The sequence below is a fragment of the Pundamilia nyererei genome, unplaced genomic scaffold (genome assembly GCF_000239375.1).
Source record: "Pundamilia nyererei isolate P.nyererei 1_Seehausen unplaced genomic scaffold, PunNye1.0 scaffold00343, whole genome shotgun sequence".
Taxonomy (NCBI): domain Eukaryota; kingdom Metazoa; phylum Chordata; class Actinopteri; order Cichliformes; family Cichlidae; genus Pundamilia; species Pundamilia nyererei.
This window is the reverse complement of record NW_005187744.1, coordinates 320,693-344,796: the sequence shown is the minus strand read 5'-3', so window position 1 is coordinate 344,796 and position 24,104 is coordinate 320,693. Positions and strand designations below refer to the sequence as shown.

The window sequence follows — 24,104 nt, the reverse complement described above, 5'->3', positions numbered from 1 at the left end:
GGGGGGTTTCAGTTGTGAAAATGTGATAGAATTATAACCTCTTCAACTGTGAGCCTTCCCTTTCCCATGTTTTCCATTAACCCTCTTCCTCTGAGCTACAATTCCCCCCACCCCACAGGGACTTTCCTCAAAGTAATCATGCTGGAGGCCACTCTATACAGCATGCTCCGATTTTCCATTTGAAATTACACCTTTCCCATTACACACAGACACACACACACACAACATCCTCTACAAAACAAGGGCAGAGCCAGCAGCAATAAAGGGGGGGAAGGAAGGCAACATTTCAGCAGGCAGCAGAGGATGTAAACCTGCACACAAACACTGGCCGACAGAAGCATGCAGTGCAAACAGATACTTGTCAGACAGATGAATGGAAAGATGGAAATGAATCCAAACACATTGAATGTTTCGAATTTGGGTGAAGTAAACTTAATTCAACTGGGAATGTTGTACAAGTAATTGAGGAATGACAGGGAAAATCTGGCAGTAAAACATAGGAATGTTTTGCAAAATCATGTAAATATTTCATATCCAGATCGCGAAGAAGAAATCCAAGTGCGGCTCAGAGTCAAAGATGCTTGTTTTCCACATCAAAAGCAGACAGATGTGGAGGTTCTGGACGCCTCCTAGGTGAGGTGTTTCAGGCATGGCCAAATGGAGGCAGACTGAGGAGAGATTACATCTGTCAGCTGGCCTGGGAAAGCCTGACTGCTCCCCAGAATGAGGTGGCTAAGGAGAGAGATGTTTGGACATGTGTGTTTAGATTGCTGTCCCTGTGATGTGGACCCCGATAAGCAGGAGACAATGGATGATGGATGGATAAAAGACTGTTGTATATTATCACTGCCTTCAGTTCTATTACAAAAATACAGTACAACTTGACCATCAGTCTACCTTTCAGTCAAAATCTTTGAAGCTGTGTTTTTGCCAGTGATTTCTCCTCTATTTGAAACATTATCAGCAGTTGATGGACAAACCAGCCATGTGTAAACTGGTAGGCAGCTGCAGACGAGAGGCGATGACATCCTTCGGGAGGCCTTGTTGGAAGAGAGATGTCAGTTCAAATCTGCACCAACACTGTACCTGCCATTGAGAGTTCCTTCAACAACATCCAGTCAGCCCCCCTCATCCTCCCCTCCCTAACCCCTCAGTAGACACTCTGAGTCTGTGTAGCATCCCTGTGTGAACGTCAGAGCTCACGGAAACCTCCCTTGCACAAAGGCTCTCTCAATGAAGCGTCTCCAGCACCTAAAGCAGTAAAATTAGTGTTTCCAGGACAACAGTGACATCATTCGACTGCAAAACCCCCCCAAAACTATGCAGATTTTGAGGTGATGACATACTGTGTTTGTCTCATCTTTTGTCTCCTTACACAAAAGGTGTCTTCTCCCTCCTGGTGTAGTCCAACCCCCCCTCGCCACAAGCAGTGGAGCGAGAGCAGCAGTGAGTCAGAGGGCTCAGACTCACACTGCAGGGAGACATTCTTTCAGTCTGACCTGGGGTCTGTTATCTCACTGATGCCTCAAAACACTGACTCACTGAACAACAAGCTCGAAAACAACTTGGTTCAGCCAAAACAACGATGCTGGAAGGCCTGTGTTACGACTGAATTTCTTAGCTGATTCATAGTTTTAGTTTTTGTTTCTCTCTCTTTTTTTTAAAATGGCCTTGTTACTGGGCATCAAGCAAAATAAGACTCGCCACCCCCCCAAACTGCAGTTCCTGTGATGGCCACTTGAGGCTGTCTCCAAAAGAGTGTCAGTCCCACAGACCATATAAAAGATGTGAGTAGCTGTTGTGATGCCATCCACTGGTTTCTTGACAGTGGATGGCATTAACATTTTCACCATCACTAACTTAGCCAATGAGCAAATGTTTTTGAAACTAACGGCTTGTTAATCACAAGGCATGAAATTCACTGACCAGCAGTAGCCACTGTCATCTTTTTATACAGTCTATGCTGGCACCAGCTGTTGCATCAATTGACTTGACTTGTGTTGATTTGTGGGGGAAAAACAAGAACGCCAACAGTCTGAAACATCTTCAAGTAAACAATAAATGAAGAGGAAATGTTACCGTCACTGCAAACCAGTTTCTTCATTACTGAGTTTACTGAAAAATGACGTTTTTGATCATCTGTTGAAGATCCTCTGTCAAGAAAACTCCAAACGAGTTCTGGTTATCTCTTCTCAAACAAATCGTGCCAGTAAAACCAGGTTTTGAAAGGGCTACTCACTAAATCCCCAGTGGCTGATTAAGCAATTTAAATCAAGTGGCTGAGTTTTATTAAAGAACAAAGCCTCCACTGATCCACACGCTAAGGTTTTCAAATAAAACCACAAGCTGATTAAATGAACAGATTCTATGATTAGCTATTGATCTCTGTTATTTAAGCCAGAGCAACTATTGACGTTGTGTGTGTTTGAGATGAACTGCTGCAGTGATGGCTCCATAAATTGATTTCTGTATTGACAGAAAATTCATCAGCATCAGTGCAGATAATAATCCACCGACAGTCTGAACTTGAAGTGATTGTTATAGCAGTTAATAAGGGAAAAGACTAAACCATACGATGATGTTTGGTTTGTGGAATCCAGTAAGACAAAACCAGAAAATTTCCCAGCTCTCTATATTAACTGAAACTATAGCGATCCGTGCGTGGAATGCCCTGAACTTCTGCTTTCACGATGCAAACAGGGAAGCAAAACAAAAACTGGACTTGAAATCATGCGCTTACAGTGAAGATCCAGCCACACCACAGCCCCGTGACAGCGAAGAAGACTCAGCAGAGGCTTTCAAACAGCATCAGCTATTGTTAACCTCACTGTAAAGTAAAACAGATTCAATACAGGGATCTGATCTGAGCGCTGACCCCGACCCCCACAGAAGCAGGGAGCGATGAGCACAATCATTTAAAAAAGCAGGAGTACTCCTCCTCCTCCTCCTCCTGCTCTCAAAGCAACCTGAAGCGTCTCACCGTCCAGCGGCTCGGCTCCTCGGCAGTTGCTGCAGATGTGTTTGATCTCCTTGCAGTGGATCATGAACGGCGTGTTGTTGTTGTTGTTCGCGGCGGGCTCATGATGATGCTGAAGCTGATGCTTCTCGGAGCTGTTACGGGACTTCATCCTGGTCAGACAGAAAGCTCTCCTTCTCTTCCTCAGCTCCCCCTCTTCGGACGCCGGGGTCGAGGATGTGCCGTGGGTCTTAGGTCCGGACCACGAGCACATCACGTCTCCTCCACAGCCCGCCATGTTTGAGCTGGACTGCAGGAATAGACCCTCTCGCCCTCTGCTCCGCTAGAGGGGATTTCAAACGGTTTGCTGCTCTGTCCACCCCCCGCAAGTCAACCAACATACGACGCTGTTTCCCCTCAGTTCCTACAAAATAAAAGCCCACCAGCTGTGCTCTTCGTTTTCAGATCTGCAACCAAGCTGGTACCTTCACAACCATGTCACCAGGTTACACGCGTCCCCGGCCACAAATCTTTCGGTGAACCCCAGCCAGCTAGTTTCTACGATCCCCCCTCTCTCTCATCAGACACATAAAGGAATGTGTACACAGGATGAAGAGTACTGGCTGTATCCTACTGAAAGAAGTAACCCTCACAACACACCTTCACTCGCTTCTTCTGCTGGGAGCTGCAGCAGGTCGTCCTCTAGGGAGGGCAGCTTTTGGCACCTTCAAAGTCTTGTGATATAAATCCACTGTGATAGTGAGCTGCTGCTGCTATGTTTTACCTCCCACTTAGCTTGAACATCTGAACGTCCCAAAAACTAACTGCAGTGTTTTCATCCTAAATTTGTTGAATAAAAAAATGCCAATTTTCTGGCAAAGTACTGGAAGTACTCAGCCCACACTAGCCTCAGCAGTGTAGGTGAGAAAGAGGCAGGAAAAATGAATGACTCCTGGATGAACCAACTGCGCATGGGCCCCTGGACATGCCTACTGGATAATCCGGCCCAGGCCACTTCTTACACTTTATTTAAACAGCTGTAGCATCTCAACTTGTACTTGTTTTTGCCACAAGTTTGGGTCTTGTGGAATCTTGTTTTATCCTTTGAATCGCCTCTTGCATTTGCCATTAAATTGGGAAGGGAGACACAACAGTTTCAGAATGAGGCTCTCTGTGTTGTTGTACTTGTTTTTGCCACAAGTTTGGGTCTTGTCTATTGTCAGGCTAACAGAGAAAAAAACAACTCCATTATGCCCTGACCATGCACTCCACCTGTATCATTTCCTACTCTTCCTAGGATAATCTCTCTCTAATCTTAACCAAACTGGAGCTTTCATGCAAAATATTACAGAAAACCCTGTTTACAACACGTACACTACAAAAAGCAATAAATCACTGAATGCAATTCATGGTCTCTGCAGAAAAATTGAATAGTGACATCAAATAGGCGTTACTGTAAGTTGTCATCTTTATGTGGAATATGTATTTGGTGACAACAAAAATATTGCTCCACTTCAACCTAGAAAGACCAAGAAAAATAATCAGCCACATCGCCCCCTTTACCTATTAACTAAAAAAACAACAACAAACAAACAAACAAAAAAGAGTGTTAAGTAGAAGGTGAGGTGGAGGTGAGCTGCAACGGAGCTTGCAAGTTAAAGCTGGTTAAATAGCACTCCCTATATGGTATTTGTCAAATGGACGAGTAGAAGATTTGGAAGAGGAAAAGACGCATATCTACAGGCTGAAATGTTTGTGGCTCCACTGACTGATACTCAGTGTTCCATTTACTGTACCCACCAATGAACCATTATATGAAAATTCAAAATACAAGATGATTGTTAAAGCACATGATTAGCTTGTGTGGACAAAAAAAGAAACAGCATTGACAGCATGCTTGCAAATGTCCATTGCTGGCTTACATAGCGTAATATGTATTAGTTTACTACTGATAAAAGAAGCCAGACTTTTAGCAAATAGGATTAAAGATCCAGGTAAAAATAACTTAATACATTCTGAGAAACCTAATGCAAAATACATCTAAAGCTGCTTTTTTTGTTGCAGCTAATGAATTTCAAACAAAACTGATTGGTGGCGGAAAAATGACAAGGTACTCTGCATTTAAAAAAACCCCACAATGTAGGCTTAGATGTGCTTTATTAACAAGAAAGCCTATAATCCTTTAGGCATCGTTAGTCTGGATGTCATTCGTTTTTCATTATTTTATTTTGAAGGTCCACTTCCTTTCTGGGTTCCACCTATTTTTCCAGCCTTAGCTTTAACTAGCTCCAGCCCCCATCTCCGCAGCCAATCACAGTCTGCACGCGGATCAATGACGCGCATTCGAGTCGCCGCTTTAGCCAATGAGGTTGAAGCACGGACATTAACGATGTAGTATTTTAAACCAAAGAAGGAAAACCTGGAAAACCAAGGGAATGACTTTTTACATTCAGAAGCAAAGCCACGTAGTCTGCCTGAGTGTGACACGAACAGCTGTCCCTTTTATGTGTTTGAATATACGCTTACTGGCCACTTTGTTAGACACACTTTGCCAGGACCTTTGCCTCCTTTTCAGCTACAGGCTGTAGGGTGGCTGTAGCTCAGGTGGCAGAGCAGGTCAGCCACTAATCAGAAGGTCTGTGGTTCGATCCCAGGCTGCCTCCTGGCTGCATGCCAAATATCCTTGGGCAAGATACTAACCCCATGTTTGCCTACTGGTGGTGGTCAGAGGGCCCGGTGGCGCCAGTGTCCGGCAGCCTCGCCTCTGTCAGTGCGCCCCAGGGTGGCTGTGGCTACAATGTAGCTTGCCATCGCCTGTGTGTGAATGACTGAATGTAGTGTGAAGCGCTTTGGGGTCCTTAGGGACTAGAAAAGCGCTATACAAATGCAGGCCATTTACCATTTTCCATTCAGAACGGCCTCTAAGACAAAGACTAAAGTGCTGGAAACATTCATCTGAGATTTCTGTTCATGTTGACATGACAGCATCATACAGTTGCTGCAGATTTGTCAGCTGTTATGCATGTAAGCCACCTTGCGCTTCATCACCTCCCTTGGATTGAGCGTCTAGTGCCTGTGGAGGCCACTGGAGTACAGTGAACTTATTGTTATTTGTCATGTTAAGATCAATCAATCAATCAATCAATCTTTATTGATTTAAACCAGTTTGAAATGATCTGAGCTTTGTCACATGGCATGTTATCCTGCTGGAAGGAGCCATTAGAAGATCAGTGAGCTGTGGTCATAAAGTGATGGAGATGGTTACTCAGGTCTGAATATTGCAACATAAATCAAAACTCATCAGACCAGGCAACATTTTTCCAACCTGCTACATTCAAATTTTGGTGAACAAGTGCAAACTGTAGCCTCAAAATCGAATATATAGATATAATATAGTGCTATATTATCCCAATAGATCATTTCACCATACCAGTGCAGGGTACATACCAGTTCTACCATTCCCACCATCACCTGATTATTGCATGTCTGATCATTGGGGTTCCCTCTCTAATGTTGTAAGGTTGTTACTTTACAATATAACGGTCCTTTAGTCAGTGTTAATTTGTAAATAACACTGAATTTGAAGTGGTATGAAACAAAAATAAATCCACAGTTTTACTGGAAGCGACTAACTCTTCCAGGTTGCAGATTGAAATCTTGAAATGTTCTTGAGGTTCACAGCTGCATAGCTGTGTGTGAGTGTGTGTGTGGGTGGGTGGCTGATCAGTAAAAACAACAAGAAAAAATGACACACATAACAGATCCAAGATTTAAAAGATGAAAACAAAAGTTAAATTTAGAAAGCCTTTTAAAAATAAGCATGAAGAGAGAAATTTGCATATTCTCTGTGGAGGCCAAGCAAGGGTCACAGCCTGTAGCTGCGACTCTCTGCCAGCAGGTGGCGCTCATTTACAACAAATAGGTCAAATACATTAATCCATCTTTCTGAAACAGTGACAGACTGAGCTGCAGGGTGCTGGCTGGTTAGGAGGAGTCACTGTCTAATCATCTGCTATCAACCTCATATTGCAACAGTCATCTGTGATGCACAGGAATACACTAGTAGGCCTTGGATGTGCGTTTGTGTTTGACTGACTAGACCTGTATTTATACAGTCAATCATTTCAGGCTATTTATTGTGTGAATTGTGTGCGGATGCTTACGTATTTATGTAACACTAAGATTAACAAAGCATATGCTCCATTTTCCTTGCTGCAAATGATGAGTCATGGAGGATTTCAAAATCAAAGTACAAGGCTGTGTATTACAAGATGAAAGGCGCTCTGTTAATTGAACAAGCCTTGCATCTGGAGTGATCCCGCCTCCTTCAGTATCAGACCTACAGCTCTCACACTTAGCTGAGAGTAAAAACAAGGGCGTAAAATAAAAGAAATGTCCTTTAAGAAGACTTAGAGCAATGAAGTGGTCGGATGAAGTGGATGAGGCTCAATTTAGCAGGGATACAAGTGAGGACCACCATGACTCCTTAAGTGTCACACAGGTGTCTCCACTAGCTTATTCTGATGACTTGCCTGATTTAATACCTCTCTTCGGGTGCTGCTGCTTCCTCCAGTGAGGAGGAGATGGGATATAAGAGCAGCGTTGGGTGAGGACGATCAATAAATCTATGCCCCCAACTCACTTACACATACGCTAAGACTAAATATGGCTGGAAGGCGAGGTGGGTTCACTGTGCACTGGCAGAGCTCAGACTGTAGGTATGATTCACATTACTGGTTTATACTTGCACATTTAATGTATTCAGATATAATGTATCAGCAGTGGGACTACTCATTATGCATTGAGTCATGTTATCATTTATAGCGCCCTCAAAAAGAAAATAAAAAACATAAAAAGTGTTGCTCTATGCAGTAGTCTAAGCAGCAACATTAGTTTCCCTTATAAATGACATGCTTTTGGTAGAGTGTGTCATCTCTACAAACCATTTATTGTCACATTTGCAGATGTTGTAGTAGTGGTTCTATTATGCTTGTATTTATTTTCTTTTTTACTGTCATGTATACACTCTACAACAAACTCCAGATTGATAAACTGCTATACGAGTCCAAGCATACAATACACGGAGCTTAAACGTAGCTTAGCAGTTCCACTTTGAAGGTCTACTTGTTGGCAGGAGACGAATGATTAAGGGCATACATTAAAAACCAAAATGTGGGACTTCTTTTCTGAAACGTTTCCACTGTAAACAACAACATGAAGGCGAGTTACTGTGGAACAACACTCTTGTGGAGCACTTTAACCTGTACATAACTTTCTATTTTAATCACCAGGCCTGTGGTGCTTTTTCACATTGTTTATTCCGTATTTAGTGGTGATTCGGACACAATTCTCCTGCAGATACAAATTTTGGTTATGTATGGGTGACACATGTTGAATGCGAATGCGAATTGAGAATGTAACACGATGAAATGACCACAATCTATATGAAAAAACACAGATGTTAATGATCACTGTAAAGTTTGTTTGAGATTGTCCTGTCCGCTAAAGAGGAGATAGGGTACATACAGACACATAAATACATACTCTACGATCATTACTGTATGATGTTAAGGCTAGTTATGCACTACTATGAAGTTGCAGGCCTTAAAATAGACACATTTGTAAAAAAAAATAATTTAATAAAAAATAACTGTCACAGCAAAGCAACAGAAACTTAATGTGTTTTATCTTCTAAGTTTCACGATCGAAGTTTTTAAAATTGGGACGCTTCCAAAACTCACACTTGTGATATTTACGAGCACTCAAGTGCCTAGAAATGTCATCTAGTCCCATTGAATACAACAGTAATGTTAGTGTGGACATTTATCAAACACACACTCAGGAGCTAAAAGGAAGAACACAACAAGGAGGAGGAAGAATCTCCAAAAAGTTGATTCTGTTCATCTGGACGTAGCGTTTTTTGGGAGAAACATTTCGTCACTCATCCAAGTGACTTCTTCAGTCTCAGCTGACTGCAGGTTTCCCCAAATCTTATAAACAGTACATTTGCATAATGACTGAAACCAGCCCACGGAAGGAACAACGGGCTGGGAGGTCGGTTGCTTCATCATTAATTATGCAAATTCTTATGACCATTGATCAACAACCACTGACCAAAACCCACTGATCAAAGACCACTGATCAATGGCCATGAGTACCATTCGCAGAGAGTTGGGGAATGGCTGCAATCTCAGCATTGTAAGATGGCGAAAGATGTACCCTTAGGCCCCCTCCTCGATTCAGAGATGGTCTTTCCCTTTTTGCATGAATGGCCTCCTTGACTCCATGCTCAAACCAGCGTTCCTCCCTGTCCAGGATGTGTACATCCTCATCCTTGAAAGAGTGTCCACTGGCCTGTAGGTGTAAATAGACTGCAGAGTTCTGGCCTGACGAGGTAGCTCTTCTGTGTTGTGCCATCCGCTTCGCCAGAGGTTGTTTGGTTTCCCCGATGTATAAATCCTGGCAATCCTCCTGGCACTTACCGGTAACAGCGTACACTATGTTACTCTGTTTGTGTCGGGGGACCCAATCCTTGGGGTGGACCAGTTTTTGGCGCAACGTGTTTTGGGATTTAAAAGCCACATGTACTGGGAAACCTGCAGTCAGCTCAGACTGAAGAAGTCACTTAGATGAGTGACGAAACGTTTTTCCCACAAAATGCTACATCCAGATGAACAGAATCAACTTTTTGGAGATTTACTTCCCTGGATGATTGAGAATGCATCAAGAAGGAGGAAGAATCTTTAATAAAGCCATTACATAGGATAGAAGGTAAAAAAAAAAACCCCATAAGATCCTTATCTTAGAAAATCTGTAAAAATAGATATTTGTTAAAATGTTTGATAAAAACATGATTTATAATATTGACAATACCACTGTAATCCCTGGGTGTCTATGAATTTTATTTTAATTTTTTACTTTACCTACAATACCATTAGATATCAGAAATGTATATCAGTGATTAACAGTTGTAAATGATGAATGTGTAGGTGTAGAGAGCCCCACTTTGAGTCATTATCAGCCCAGTATTCCAATAGCACATTTAGCTAGAAGCTTATTGATCAGTAGAGGAAAAAGAAATTCCATTTATGGTAGCACAGCTAAAACTGTTGCTCATTGACAAAGTGATGTATTTGGCTAGTTGATTGATAAAATGTCAGCCTTTGTGAGTTTGACTACAATCTTGACATGTCCTGCCCTAAACATCAGTATCAATGTCAACACTAAGAGGTGACTACATAATGTTGGTGTTCTAGGCAGACTTGCAAAGACCAATCAGTGTCTGTGGACAAAAGAGCACAGACACAGAACAGACGAAGAAGTCTGAGGCATCTAAGTCAGAACCAAATGTTGATAAAGTTTGTTAAAATGTTAAAAAAATTTATTCCACCTATTTTTTGGCCTTTTTCTGGCTTTATTTGATAGGGACAGGAAAGGGGCAAGAGCAGGGAAGACAGGCAGCAAAGGGCTGCAGGTTGCCTGCTCATCCCAGAGAGCTAAACCAACACCTTTGTATTCCTCCTTACAGAGTTCAGTTTAATCTTAAGGTGTACAGCACTGGTCTGAGACCTCTGCAACTCCTATATTGCATTCTTTTATTCTATCCCTTTTCTCCTTGTGGGTAAAAAAAAAAAAAAAAAAGTCAATTTGAGAGAAAACTGAATGAGTTACCAAATAGTGGCTGTAGTCTCTCTGCAGAGGGTGTAGATCACTCCACACTAAATTGTAGTCTATTATTATATTACAATCTCTTCCACATATAATATTCCTTCATATACTGTTGCTATGGTTTCAATACATTTTCCTCAGTTCTACCCTCTTTATCTTTGATTTCTTTTAACAGTTCAAAATTCTCTGCACTGGCTATTAATATTGCCACTCCTCATTTCCTCCTCATGTGAGCTATTAAAAGTGTTTCTTGTGTTTGTGTTTCTCCAAATTTCTTAAGCTTCTTGTGTTCCACATGTCCGGTGTGCGCGTTGAATCTGGAGATCTGAATCGATTGAAATTTCCTCTTTGAGTCATTTATCCACAAACACTGTGACCAAGTCACTCTTTGATTCTGTTTCCTCTTGGATTCAGTAAATCTGTAGGTTGCTCTGCCTAGATCTCAACTACAATCATCTAGTTTGTCCAGTATTGATTCCTGATCCTTTATTAATTCTTGCAATTCAAAACTCCATGACTCTTTTTCCTTGGTGCGTGTCAGGGCAGTTCAGGCAGGCTGTCGCTTATTTGGGTGGTTTGGCCATCTTTGAATGTTTTTAAGACTGTTTTCATCTCCTGTCAATGTTAGCCATGTTAGCTTCTAGCATTGGTCTGCTCTGTTCCTTTGTGTTATCTGTTACTTTACTTTGTGAGTTTGAGGTTCTTTTCTTTTTCTTCATTGCGTCTCCTCCAGATTTCACAATTTTGAGTAATTTAATAATCAGTTCTCGAGTTTCACCAGAATTTCTTGTTGGTGTATAGGAGATCGTACATGGTCCCTCGCTGTCCCACCAGGAAAAAATCCAGTATTCTGTTTTAAACAGGATGGGCACTATGGTCTGTGGATACAAAGGAAATGCCACTAAAAACAATGCAACATTTGGGAAGCACTTCAGAAAGCATTGGGTGAAATGACAGCTAGAATGCCAAAGGTTTCTAAGAGTGTGGCCATCCACAAATGGCCTTCTCTTTGACAAAAAACGGACATTTTTCAAATGATTTCTATCCTTGTCTTCACTATATTTTGATTTTTTGATCTATAGAAGACATACAGTTTCTTAAAAAATGTGACATTTTTTTATGGTAAGCACAAATTTCTGAGCATATGGCAGCATCTCAAGTCTAAATTTATCAGTGACAAACAACTATTATATCAACCATTTATGGAGCTTCTACCATAATACAGGGGCATGAATAGTGATATTAATACTGAATTCATCATCAAAAATTTCAGCATCTTTATGTATGCTGATGGGTGGGCAGCAAAGAAAGAATTTCATTGCACAAAGAAATGCCTTTTCTGTTGTGACACATGACAATAAACACTTTGAATCTTGAATCTAGATGCACACCTGCTAACAGCCTGACTGCTGTGGCTCTTGCTGAAGTGTGAGTAAGGACTGTGTCCAAAGTTAACAGCCTATATTGCTACCAATTCAATTTCAACCATATTAGATGATTATGTGCTCCACAAATGATATCTAGCCCTAACATTCAGTGCCAGTATATGAAGTAGTGTTCGTTTTATGTAGTGTTCAATCCGCTGATCAATCCACCCCAGAAAGGCTGGGACCTTTCTGCGCGGAGTTCGTATGTTCTTGTTGTGTCTCTGGCTTTCTCCTGCAGTCCAGAGATGTAGATTAGGTTAAACGGTGATTCTAATTCACTGCATATGTGAATGTTGCCTGTCTCTTCATGTTAGCCCTGCAGAATATGGCTAGCTGGCTGATGGATGGATGGAGTGAAGATATTCTTTCCCTAATCTTAAGCATACTAGAGTTGCAATGCAAAACTATTAAAGAATAGTTATTTTGTGATTGGAGGGTTTCAAAAAGTTTGGAGTAAGTTAATCAGAACTACTTATATGAAACTACAACTATCATTCTCATCTGTACTGATTTTATATTTTCATGGGATGATGGTGCCATCATCCCATGAAAATTTATTTAAAACCAGAGGTGGGGAGAGAAGCAGTAAGACCCCGGCACCCCAAAGAGCGCACATTATTGACAACAGGCACGACAGTCAGTAACAGGATTAAAAAATGGGGAGCTGGGAGGGAAGTGGGTTGCAAAGCAGCTTGCAGGGTGCAGCAACCATTTTAAACAGTACACGTTATTTTAGCAAGCCAATTGGATTCACAGACAAATATCAACCGAATCATTAACTGATATAGGCTGGAACTAAGATCAGCTGATTTCATGTGATTGCAGTGTGATGCTACATGATTATTGAGAAGGCAAAACTAAAATACAAGATCTGCTTAGAACAGAATGATGTCCAGTCTGAATGCTGCATTTAGTTGCTGCTAAAGCCTCAGTCACATTTGAATAAGAATAGCCTCTTTGAACTAAGAACATGTGTTTTCTGGGTGATTGCACTGAATGTGTTTACTGTTGGTGACCAATTAGATGGCCTGCCATACAGCAACCTTAGCTTCTGAGCGACCACTTTAAGTCTCAAGGCGATTGCTCAGGTCTCCTAGTAGGAGGCAATATATCTCCCAACAATTTTTCTCCAGTTGGTTTAGAAATAATTTTATTTTTTCCTCCTAGTGTTATTGGTGTCAATGTTGAAGCTACAGCAGTAAACACAAATAGCCTAGTAGCCGTCTCTATGAGTGCCATAGATCCATCACCCATCCACTGATCCATCCATTTTCATAGTTTTCATCGGTTAGTAACTAATCATTGGAACAGCCTGGTTGACCAGAAAATGAAAACATACACCTTTTGGAAATAACTTTTTTCTTTCACCAAAGAAAATTGACTTAAAGACACATGAGACATGTCCTTATTTATCTCATAACATAGTCTGTTATAAAATGGCTATTAGAATTATTAATCTCTCCAAATGAGGTGGAATTACGCTCCCTGCAGTGTGGGGTAACTTTGTTTATCTGCATCCTGAAAAATGGAAAAACATGCACATTAGTACTTTAATCATCCAGCTTATCCCCAAATAAAAATGCTTACAGAGCCATCTAATTAGATACAATATTTTTTATTATTATTATTATTATGCCTGCAATGTCTTTTCCCTCCACAACCCTACCCCTTTATCTCGTTTCATTCCATACTCTGCCTTGTTTGTCAGAATGTAAATTCCCTGAACCGCATAAAAAAGAAACACAAGTAACAGAACTGCAGCAGGGATTAAGGGGTGGGTGGACAGTAATTTAGTTTGAGGTCTCAGAAAGGGGCTCGCGGAGGGCACGGGGGTTTATCAGGTTACAGCTTACTGCGCTGTAGACAGCAACAGACTTCATGTCTCAATGTCTCTGACGAGTCACAAGAATCAAGAGTGTTTTCAGTTATAGGAAACGCTCACAAACATACCACCACACCCTGTACGTGTTTGTGTGAATTCACACACATGCTGTACATGAGAGGTGGTACAAGCAGCACATACTTTGACCACAGGTGTCACATCACAGGAGGCAGCCTGTGGCCTTCACAGCTGTCACATCATTGGCCATCAGTGTGGCGCTGAGCTCTTTACATCTGTCTTACTGTAAATCAGCATGCCCAACAGCATCTATTTTATGATGGTAGCAGTCTAAGCATTATTACTCATGAGCTGCCAGAATCCCCACTCTTCAGCTCAGTATAAAGCCATCAGTCAGGACTACAGGAGCACAAAACAGACCATATCCAGGATAGAAGCTTCCTCATCTCTGTGCCTTTGTGCTGTGATGGAGATCCACATGTGCATTTATTGAATCAGTCTCACCTTGACCTGCCTGAGCTGTGATTCACATCTCCTTGGTGCTGAGTTTGCCTGACAACTCTAATGAGATTCCAGCACACTCAGACTCTGAAGCTTGGTAACTAGCTTGTCAAACACTAGAAGGGTGTAAAAATAAATCAAAGAATTACCGAGCTTCACTATTGGTGCCGCTGTGGCTCTGGATTTTTCCATGCGCAAGTCATACTTTTGACTATGGTTTGTTTCTACCTTTGTGTTTATCTTTAGATCCAACATTGGTTGTTCAAAGTCTCAGAGATGCGAAATCCATTAAAATATTCATGAAAACCATTTGTTTAAGTGTCCTTGCCTGTTCATTTGTTTTTGCTAAATAGAAAGATCATCCACTGGAAAAAAAAGATTATTGATCAGATGTCCAGAGGTCATGTGTCTGGGTCTCTGTACTAACTGCCAAATAGCAATGCAAAGATCAATAGCAGCACTTTTGCTGCTGGCCTGCTGCTCATGGGTCACACTTTTAAACTACTGCTGTTAACTAACAAGTCAAGTATTCAGAGTTCACTTCACCAGAATTCCACAAAACATATCTTTTATATCATATAGCTTTCATACTTATGACACTAAGCATGCCTAATTTCAGTGTTCATGAGTTTGAACCTTGCCAAGCCTTTTCGGTTTGGAGCTTTGTCTCTGTGCATCTGCTCAGGTGTCCTCCCACATCAAAAGCCTTGCATACTGGGTTAATTATCAGGTTATTACGTTTATTAAAATGATCAGTTTATAAAGTCTTAAGCTGTCTGGAGAACTGCCTAAAGCTCATTACAACAACGTATGCAGAAGAGCACCTCTGAATACACAGTACATCAAACCTTGTAACAGATGGACTACAGCGGCAGAAGACCACGTCTTCCCTTGTCAGCTAAGAAGTGGACTCTGAGGCTATACACCAAAAGGCTCTGTACAACATAAGATTGTTGCCTGATCTGATGAGTCTGATGTTGTAAGCAAAGAATTGCTTACAACAATTCTTTCACGCAAAGAGTTGAGTGAAAACAACATGAAAGAATGGATCGATCCTGTTCAATCAACGGGTCAGGACTAAATACACACACCTTTGACAGCAACCGCAAGGCATGGACAGGACAATAATGAGAGAGGAAAAAAAGTAAAAAGGGCGAAAAAGCTCACATTAAAAAGAAAGTAGGAAGTAAACTCATAGAAAGCACACGAAAAAGGAAAATACTCAAAATGCTACTAAAAACCAGGGTTACAACAGTATAGATCATAGGTGTCAAACTCTAGCCCGCGGGCCAAATTTGGCCCGCAGCCTAATTACATTTGGCCCGCGAAGCCAAACCAAATGACTATTAGAGCAGGCCTACTGGTATTATACAGCTAACATATATATAGTTTAGTATTAAGCTTTGCTTGTTCCATATTCAGTTTTTCAGCAAAACGTGTTTGAGTCTATAAGAAAAAATTCATTCTTACATCTGGAGCAATAAATATATTTCAATAAATATATTTCAATAAATATTAATGTTAGCCCACGACTTTGTTCCAGATTTGAATTTTGGCCCACTGTGTATTTGAGTTTGACACCCCTGGTATAGATGATGACATGTGGGATGTTTCGGTGTCTTCAGGTATTCCCAGACTCATTGGGAGGGCAATGATATTTATTGCAGGATCTCTTGCTCTTCAGGTCACTGAAAACAGTTCTTTATCTCGTCTTTACTGGCTCAATATTTGGGCCCATTCCCAAGATACACTGTGAATTTAGGATGATTAGATGCCTCCCTGATGCTACCGCTTAAGAACCGAAACATCTCAAGCACTTTTAGTACTAGGAGAACCAACCCCGAATGAGTCAGTTGTGCTCTATACAGCCTTTATGATTTATGACATACTGGAAAACTAATAACCTTCCCTTCTCTCTACTGACCTCACTGTCTAGTCCTGATGAGCCAAGATATCACCTTCTTATCCCATCTGGGCTTCTTGTCTCTATCAGGCAAAAAAGTATTTATCATCCTCTGGCCTTCCATGGTGCTTCTGCCGCTAATTTGGGCCTCGAACTGAGGCTATTTGATCCTGACAGAAATTTAGTATGCAAAATTCATGTGCTGTTCTGCCACGGAAACAGTAAGGTGGAGGCCTCCATTTCATAGTCAAAAATAGACTTTCTTTGCCATTTAGTCTCCATCTATTCACATCCACTTTCCAGGTAGTTCATCTGTCCACACACTCTGATTAAGACGTCTGCTGGATGCGGCGCAGCAGAGGTATCGCCTTGTCAAGTGTGAGGGTGACAGACAAAAAACTCTGGTTATTTGTGGGTGACAGAACTTTTTTATAAGCGTTCCAAGCTGAGGGGATGGGGAGGCTTAATGCATAGTGCTTTGTAGATAATTAGGTGCGCAGCAGGAACACTGGTCAGTTCACTGCTTTCCACAGGTTCACAACGCCGCTCCTCAGGTGAGTCAGGTGGAGTAAAGATAGTTTCCAGAGGGTAAACCATACAACATTGACAAAATTATTCGCAAGCACTCAACAGAACAAAACACTGTGATACGACATTTGGCCAGGCAATGTTAAACAAAATGTTAATACAATGCAATTTAATGCATTTTTTATGGGTAAATGAATGGAAGAATGATAGAAAGCTATTAGGGACATAATGGCTTACAGTGACCCAGATAAGTGGCAGAAAATTTATGGATGGATGGTTTAACCAATAAAAATAATATTCAGTGTATTTTAATTAACTTGTGTTTTTTGCTGAATTTGACACTTTGCCCTTATGAGATAAAATGCTTTTAAGCTAAAGTGGCTGCAGCCACAGATGTTTTTGCGGTGTGTCAATAAATATGAAATTGAGATGAATCAGTGAATAAATGATAAACAGTTCAGTGTTTCTACAAATTTCTAGGTTCTGCAGATACCCTAATCAGCTTCAATACAAAAAAAAAACCCTCCAATTGAATGATCTGAGAATTAGATTTGACACTGTCAAGTTCATATTCAGGTTGATTATAAGGTATATATTGCCCAAAATTATGAAAATCAAGTGGTATCTAATGCTGTCTGTCTGTAAAGGTTCTCAGTCATCCAGGTCATCGTAGTCTATGGAGCTTGGAAAGAAAAGCGAAGTCCAGAAGCTTTTCTTTCCAAGCTCCTTAGACTATCTAATGCTGTCTGTCACACTGGGGAAAACAGTGGTTAGAGATGTCAATGTGACCAGTCACAGCCGGCTGCCATCTTCAAAGTGACTTTTGTGCAACAATTGTCATATTGTCATAAAACAGCAATAAGATGAAGTCAGTCTGCTATTGGGTTGCTATCAGTCTGTGATCAATAGATCCAGTCCGTGTACAGACACAGAAATGAAGATAATTTCAGAAACTTCTTCTGAAATAGTGAGTAGTTGCTGCTAAATGACAACTTAACTGCTAAATGACAGCTTGGCAATCTTTTATAAATGAATGTAACCAGTTGTCAGTCAGATGAGTCGAGTCCCTGATTGCAAAGAGACACATCCCACAAGAGCAAGGATAGAACTTGAAGCGTATTCGTGATTCTGATTCCATTATCACTTATCAGGTTGATTCATTATTGATTTTCTTATCAATTGTCATTGGGTTCTCATTGGCTCTGCTTTGAGAGTCACCACCATCACTAAGCAGCATATCAAAGACATTACATTCATGGAAATGAATTGCATGCTGTGTGGTCAAATGTTTGTGCATGTTGGAGGTATTTCCCGTGTTTGTTGTGATCAGTGTTGGGGTCCTTGCTCAAAAAAAGTAATGCATTACACTTTACTTGCTACTCTTCTTTAAAATAATGCAGTGCCTTCCTTATTCACTCGCTTAGATGAAGCAGAAGTAATTTGTCACACAGCTGATTATGTTACTCTCTTGTTTCTCTGTAAAATGACCTGAAACACATTGTCTCATAATTATCAGTTAACAATATAAACATGAGGCCACAGCCCCACACACCAACACAAATTCTGTTGTTATGATGACGAGGACACACATATACACAAAGCAAAAATGAAAACCAGCCCACGGAGACTCTAAAGTGATCGCCACAGTGATTCTACTTTAGAAACACGAATAGATATAAACAGAGGCTGCAGCCTGAATGCTTATCAGTTTGTTACCTATTGAAGTTCAGGGTCTGGCTGCTGGGCCGGGGTCAGCATGCACTCTGTTCTAACATTACTGTGGGTCCTTGGCTAGCTTTACGTTAGCATGCTCTTTGTGCTTATGCTTGCAAAGAGCCAATGTACTCTTAGCAGCACATTGCAGTTGTTTCTGTTTGGGATGCAGTACACACTTCACCACAGTGCTTTTGTCCTTTTGTGTAATAGAAATAAAAGTAATATCCATATCCACACTGTAGACTGCACCACTATTTTCCTCTTCCGGCACACAAACTAAAATCAGCAGATGGTGGTGCAAGTGCAAAGGGAACTGATAAGCGGAATGGATAAGCAGTCAGACTAACAATTCCAAGGAATTGAACTACTGGGAACCGGTTCTGGTAGACAACCAGTTCCCTACAGATGAGTTGTTTTCATCAGTGCAGATCAGATGATTGCGACATGCTAGCAATCTGGCTGCATTTATAAATGAGATGACAATTATTTGCAAACCTTTACCAATCTGTCTGAAAGTAACTCTAAGTGTGAGTTAGAGGCAGGTTGTCTCCCCACCAGGTGACCTGTGCAAACACCTTGCAATCTGAATTCATCCAGGTGGTCGCTGTGATTGCTTGCAAATAGCTGCAGAATTTGAAAAGATTCACTGCTACAAATGGGCAACTGCCAGATTGTCATAAATGCAAGGAGGCTGCTGGTCATTTTTTACTCTAGTGTGACTGAGGAGTAATTACAGGGAACACCTTTCTTTCTTTCTTTTTTTAAATAACTCGATTTGATTGATATTTTTTGTTGTATTTGTACATTATTTTTGTGTTATTTTATTACTTCTGCTTTGGTCTATAGAACTGATTTTCACTTCATAGCACTAAATAAGTAGTTCAGTTTGCCAAGGCTTCAAGTTAGGAGTGAAAATCTTTAAAGTTCAACAAAGGGAACTATATTTACGTAGCTGTCATCACCTGCACTAATTCAGTTCTCTGAACTGGACCACTCAACCTTGTTGGTACCATTTGAGCCATTTGAAGCATTTAAACTAATTAAAATGATAACTAATATTATGGCTTGCTTTGTGATACAGGCTGCCCCTTCTTCTATCTATCATCTGTCACTTAGCACTAATTAATATTTATGTGTGCCTGTGTGATATCATTTACCAAGTTTTCTAACATTAACTGATAACTTAGCACTGCTCCCAAATATGGAAACTTCTGGCTCTAAAGATCTGGCAGGGATCTAAAACCAACATCAATGCAATCGAAGAGAAAAACACACACTGTCACAAACACAAACTGGCTACAGCCATCCTTTATATACAGTCTACAGTTTAAAACATTTTTTCCAGGCTGCAGGAAACTGCCACATGTAACCATCAGACTCAGCCTTCTAAAAGCTAAGAGATTTTTTGCTTGCACCCCTTTTTATGTATATCAGTGTAAAAACACTTGGTTAATAGATGGAATATGCATGTAAAGAAACTGCAAACAACCTTTCATATAACGTTGATGAAGGCAAGAGAATGGGGTAGAATGGAGAAGATGTGTGACTTTGTTCATTTTAATTAGTTAGAAAAATTGTCATTTTGGCTCACAAGGTAGAATCTGATCTCTTATAACCTTGTCCCTTCACTCAAGGTTTAAATTTGGAAACTCCAAAAGTTAAAGGCTTTCTTGTGACAACACAAGCTACTGATTTGGTCTCTGCTGGTTTTTCTTTCTCCATCTGTCTAGAAATGTGCTGGCATTAGCACAGCACCAAACGCTGGGAACGGTGCTAAATAACATGCGATATGATGAGGAAGGACAAAGGAAGTCTGCCTGTACAAAGGCAACACAAAGTTCAATGGATTTTCCATCTTCTTACACTTTTTTTAATCATTTTCTTTCTCGATGCCATTGCCTGTTCAAAAGCCTCCACACACACCCCTTCTCTTCCTCTTCCCTTTGACTGGACTCACTGTGTGTGTATTAATACAAAGTGACAGAACAGCAGAGCCCAAAGAGGAGTGTGTGTGCTGTTGTTTGTGTGTGTGTGTGTGTGTGTGTACATCACTGTAAATGTGGCATATCACAGGGATATGAGTCACCCCTCTCTCTTCCTGTATGCTGCTCATCTGTTTTAATAGGTGGCCTTCACCCATACAGACAACATACTTGCAGGGGGAAAAAAACACCTACTTGAGGCTCTGGTTTCCTTTTGCGATTTGGTTGTGTATTTTCCTTAAAGTGCCCAGGGATGAACCACAAAGAGCCGCACTTAAAACTACCACAGGGGGGCAAAAATATCAAAGAGAAAGCCACAGGCAGTCTGTACAACAAGGCGGGGTAGACAACCACTGAGGCATTACTGAATTCACAGTAATGAATTCACAACATGTCACAGTCATTTACAAGAAATGGAACAGGATATTACAAAATTTAAGTAAAGAAAGTAAATGCACTGTGATGCACTGTTTGCTTTCTGTCAGAACCATTACGTTGTTTTTTGGGTTTTTTTTAAAAACTGAGCTACAGCAGCTCGACTGTTGAATCAGACGACACAGGCCAGCCTTCACTCCCCGCCTGCATCAGTAAGCCTCGGTCGCCCATCACCCTGTTGTTGGTTCATCACTGTTGCTTCCTTGGACCACTTTTGAAGACAACATGTTAACTTATTCCCGAAAATGACATGTTGATATAACTACCGGCTCATCGATCACACAGCAAGACAGACTTTTTTTTCCTCTAATGGGAAGCAAAATTTACAAAATTAACATCATGTTGTATTCAGTAAGACGTAAAACTAATATGTGAGACCATAAAATCATCATGAAAGTGTTTTCTGATGTCACAAACAAGGAAGATGAAGGACTGTTTTCCACAGACTTCTTAACAATCCTGTGTATTCTTCAACCCCCTCTTTGGCTGCTGGGAAGAATGTAGGTTTAAGGCAGTTTATTCCAACGAAACACACAAACTACCAGTCATTTTGTTGTTTAAAATCCTGTAAAATGACGCTGCTTCAAGGGTTTATCCCTATGACTCAATTTCCAAACAATATCTTCATAATGAAAATAAAATAAAGCCTGAAAATGCTGCACTGATTTCTGTCTCAGGCTAAAGGCACTCAGCTATAATTAAAGCCACATCCACCACATTATAATCTGCAGGCCACACTGAATGTCACTGGTTGCAGTAACCCACAAACTGTCGTGATCCATGGTTCATCTGCAGAATATAAACAGTGTGAGAAACATTTTTGTACACGCTTTACTTTATAAGCTCACAACGCAGCCACATTACACGATATTTTGAGCTACTTCTGCTTCATGTCAGCTCCTCTTTTGGTACAATGCAACGGGTATCACTGGCACCGTCACTGACATGTGGGTGATGAATGAAACAAGTTCAGACAAGGCATGTATGGGTTGTCAGAAAGCATCGTCCACAACAACAATCATCAAAAAGTAAGCTACATCTGGAATTCATACTATAAACTAAAGCTGGGCAGAAAGCAAGCTTTTTTTAAACTAAAAAAATTCGTGACAATCTAAACTGCTATTGGAAATTTTTTATTTTTTTTGTACTATACTTTTTTATGAAACACAGCGAGTTGCACCAGATATACAACTCTGTGAATGCTTTTTACCCATTTAAATTTTTTTTCCTTGCTGTTTTCAATTAAGTAAAACAAAAAAACATTGCCTCCTCCCAGAAAATTAAAAAAGAAAGATACATTTACCTATAAATATTCTCCAATGCCAACTAATATGCCAGGCCAATAAACAGGAGACACACACACACACACACACACAAATCCAACATGGCAAAATGAGAACACACTCAGGGTCAACATCGAGCTCAGTCTGATGTGTGCAGTGGTACTTCTGGCTTCATGACTTTCACCTCTGCCAGGCGTCAGCCAATGAAATCACATTACAGAAATTACCTGATTAGGGTGGTGGCTACTTGTCCAGCAGAGCTGTGCAATACCGTAAATATTTGGTATGATCCAATACTAAGTAAATACAGGGCCCGTATTGCTAGTAGCAATATTGATGTTGATACGTTCAACTTATAAAGGCAGCTTAGGTAGGGGAGAACAGTGTGTCATGACTTATGAGATGAATCATCATCAATTTGCAAATTCATTTTAATGATTACCAAAACACTGTTTTTTTACTTTCCACAATAATTAGTTGACACAACAAAACACCTTTTCATGTATTTTGAAACTGTTTTTTTTTTTTTGGAAGATTGTGCAATCTAAATGTGCCTGTCTCTAAAGACTCTGGGTCATCTTCTGTTGTTTAAATGTGCTATAGGCTATAAATAAAATAGACCTGACAGTCAACCCAACAAGGTTCAAACATTTTTCATAGTGCATGTTAGGACATTTTTTTAATTTTCAAAAAAACGAATTAATTTAACACAATTCAGTGGGCTACATACTGAACTGAATCAAAGCATTGATTCAATCATGCTAGCGTCTAGTATCCAATACCAATATCAGCACTGGTATCAAAACTGTTGATAGTTGGATCGATCAAGCCATCTCTACTTTCCAGTCTGGCAGTGAAATGAAGGGCAAGTGGAGCACTGAGGCTAGTTATCACTCTTTTGTACATTAATGACGTTAATAAAAGGCAGCTAACTTGGTTCATGCTAACTGCTAACTAAAGCCCTGTTAGCTTGCCCTGGGAATGTTGTTTAAATGATGATTATGCTAGCATAAGATACCCTCCAAACTGCAGGCATAACCATCTTCACTGAAGCAACATATGTGAGTCCTGCCTAAAAATGCAACTATTTTTATGAGCGTGCTATGAGTGCCGTCAGCAATAAGACTGCTATAATTTGTATAAGAAACAACTTTCAGAGTGTAAAAAACACTGTCTGTAGCCACAGATGCTAATGGGCAAGATTAAGCTTTGAATGCACAACTCTTGCATGTGTGTTAAATGTCTCAGTGACACAGGCCCAGAAACCAGCTGGTGTACAGACAGTGTTTTTTACACTCTGAAAGTTGTTTCTTATACAAACTGGATCAATTTGAAATCAATCACACTTGCTTGTGATTGCTTTGGTCACTAGCAGATTGTTGTGGTTGCATGTAATTATAATGGAAAACACCTTGCCTCAGCACTGCAACCAACACGTTTCAAATGAAACAGTTTTTACTCTAAAGACAAATGGTCTCTATTTCTTGTTTGAGTCACACTTTTCACAGTTTCCCTACCACTGAGAGAATAGTTAGTGTTTGCAGTCAAGTCAGTGCCTTCCGTGCTGCAGAAAACTGTGACAATCTAATAATCACAAGACACTTTTTGGTGCAAAACCATATACCGCTTTTCCTTTTATTTTGCCTTTATGCATCGCTCGGGTGAAGTGTTTATATGCCAGTGTACTCCACAATCAATCATTAACTTTCTTTCTATAGTCCTGTAAGCTGCTGGATCCCAAGCTGCAGCTGCATTTTTATCAAATAACTACCCATATACAGTGGGGCAAAAAAGTATTTAGTCAGCCACCGATTGTGCAAGTTCCCCCACTTAAAATGATGACAGAGGTCAGTAATTTGCACCAG

At 40.6% G+C, this 24,104-nt stretch overlaps 1 protein-coding gene across 2 annotated transcripts in view; it reads right to left on the bottom strand.

Annotated features, from left to right (window-relative positions):
- phactr1 (phosphatase and actin regulator 1) overlaps window positions 1-24,104 on the bottom strand; it is a 46,095-nt gene that overhangs the window by 15,556 nt on the left and 6,435 nt on the right. The window contains exon 1 of one of the 2 annotated variants that reach the window (XM_005752067.2): window positions 2,981-3,337. The exons of the other annotated variant lie outside the window; for it this stretch is intronic. Coding sequence (XP_005752124.1) covers window positions 2,981-3,254 — 274 coding nt within the window. The 5' untranslated portion in view covers window positions 3,255-3,337. Of the gene's footprint in view, window positions 1-2,980; window positions 3,338-24,104 lie in introns of those variants that run through there. 2 annotated transcript variants of the gene reach the window in all.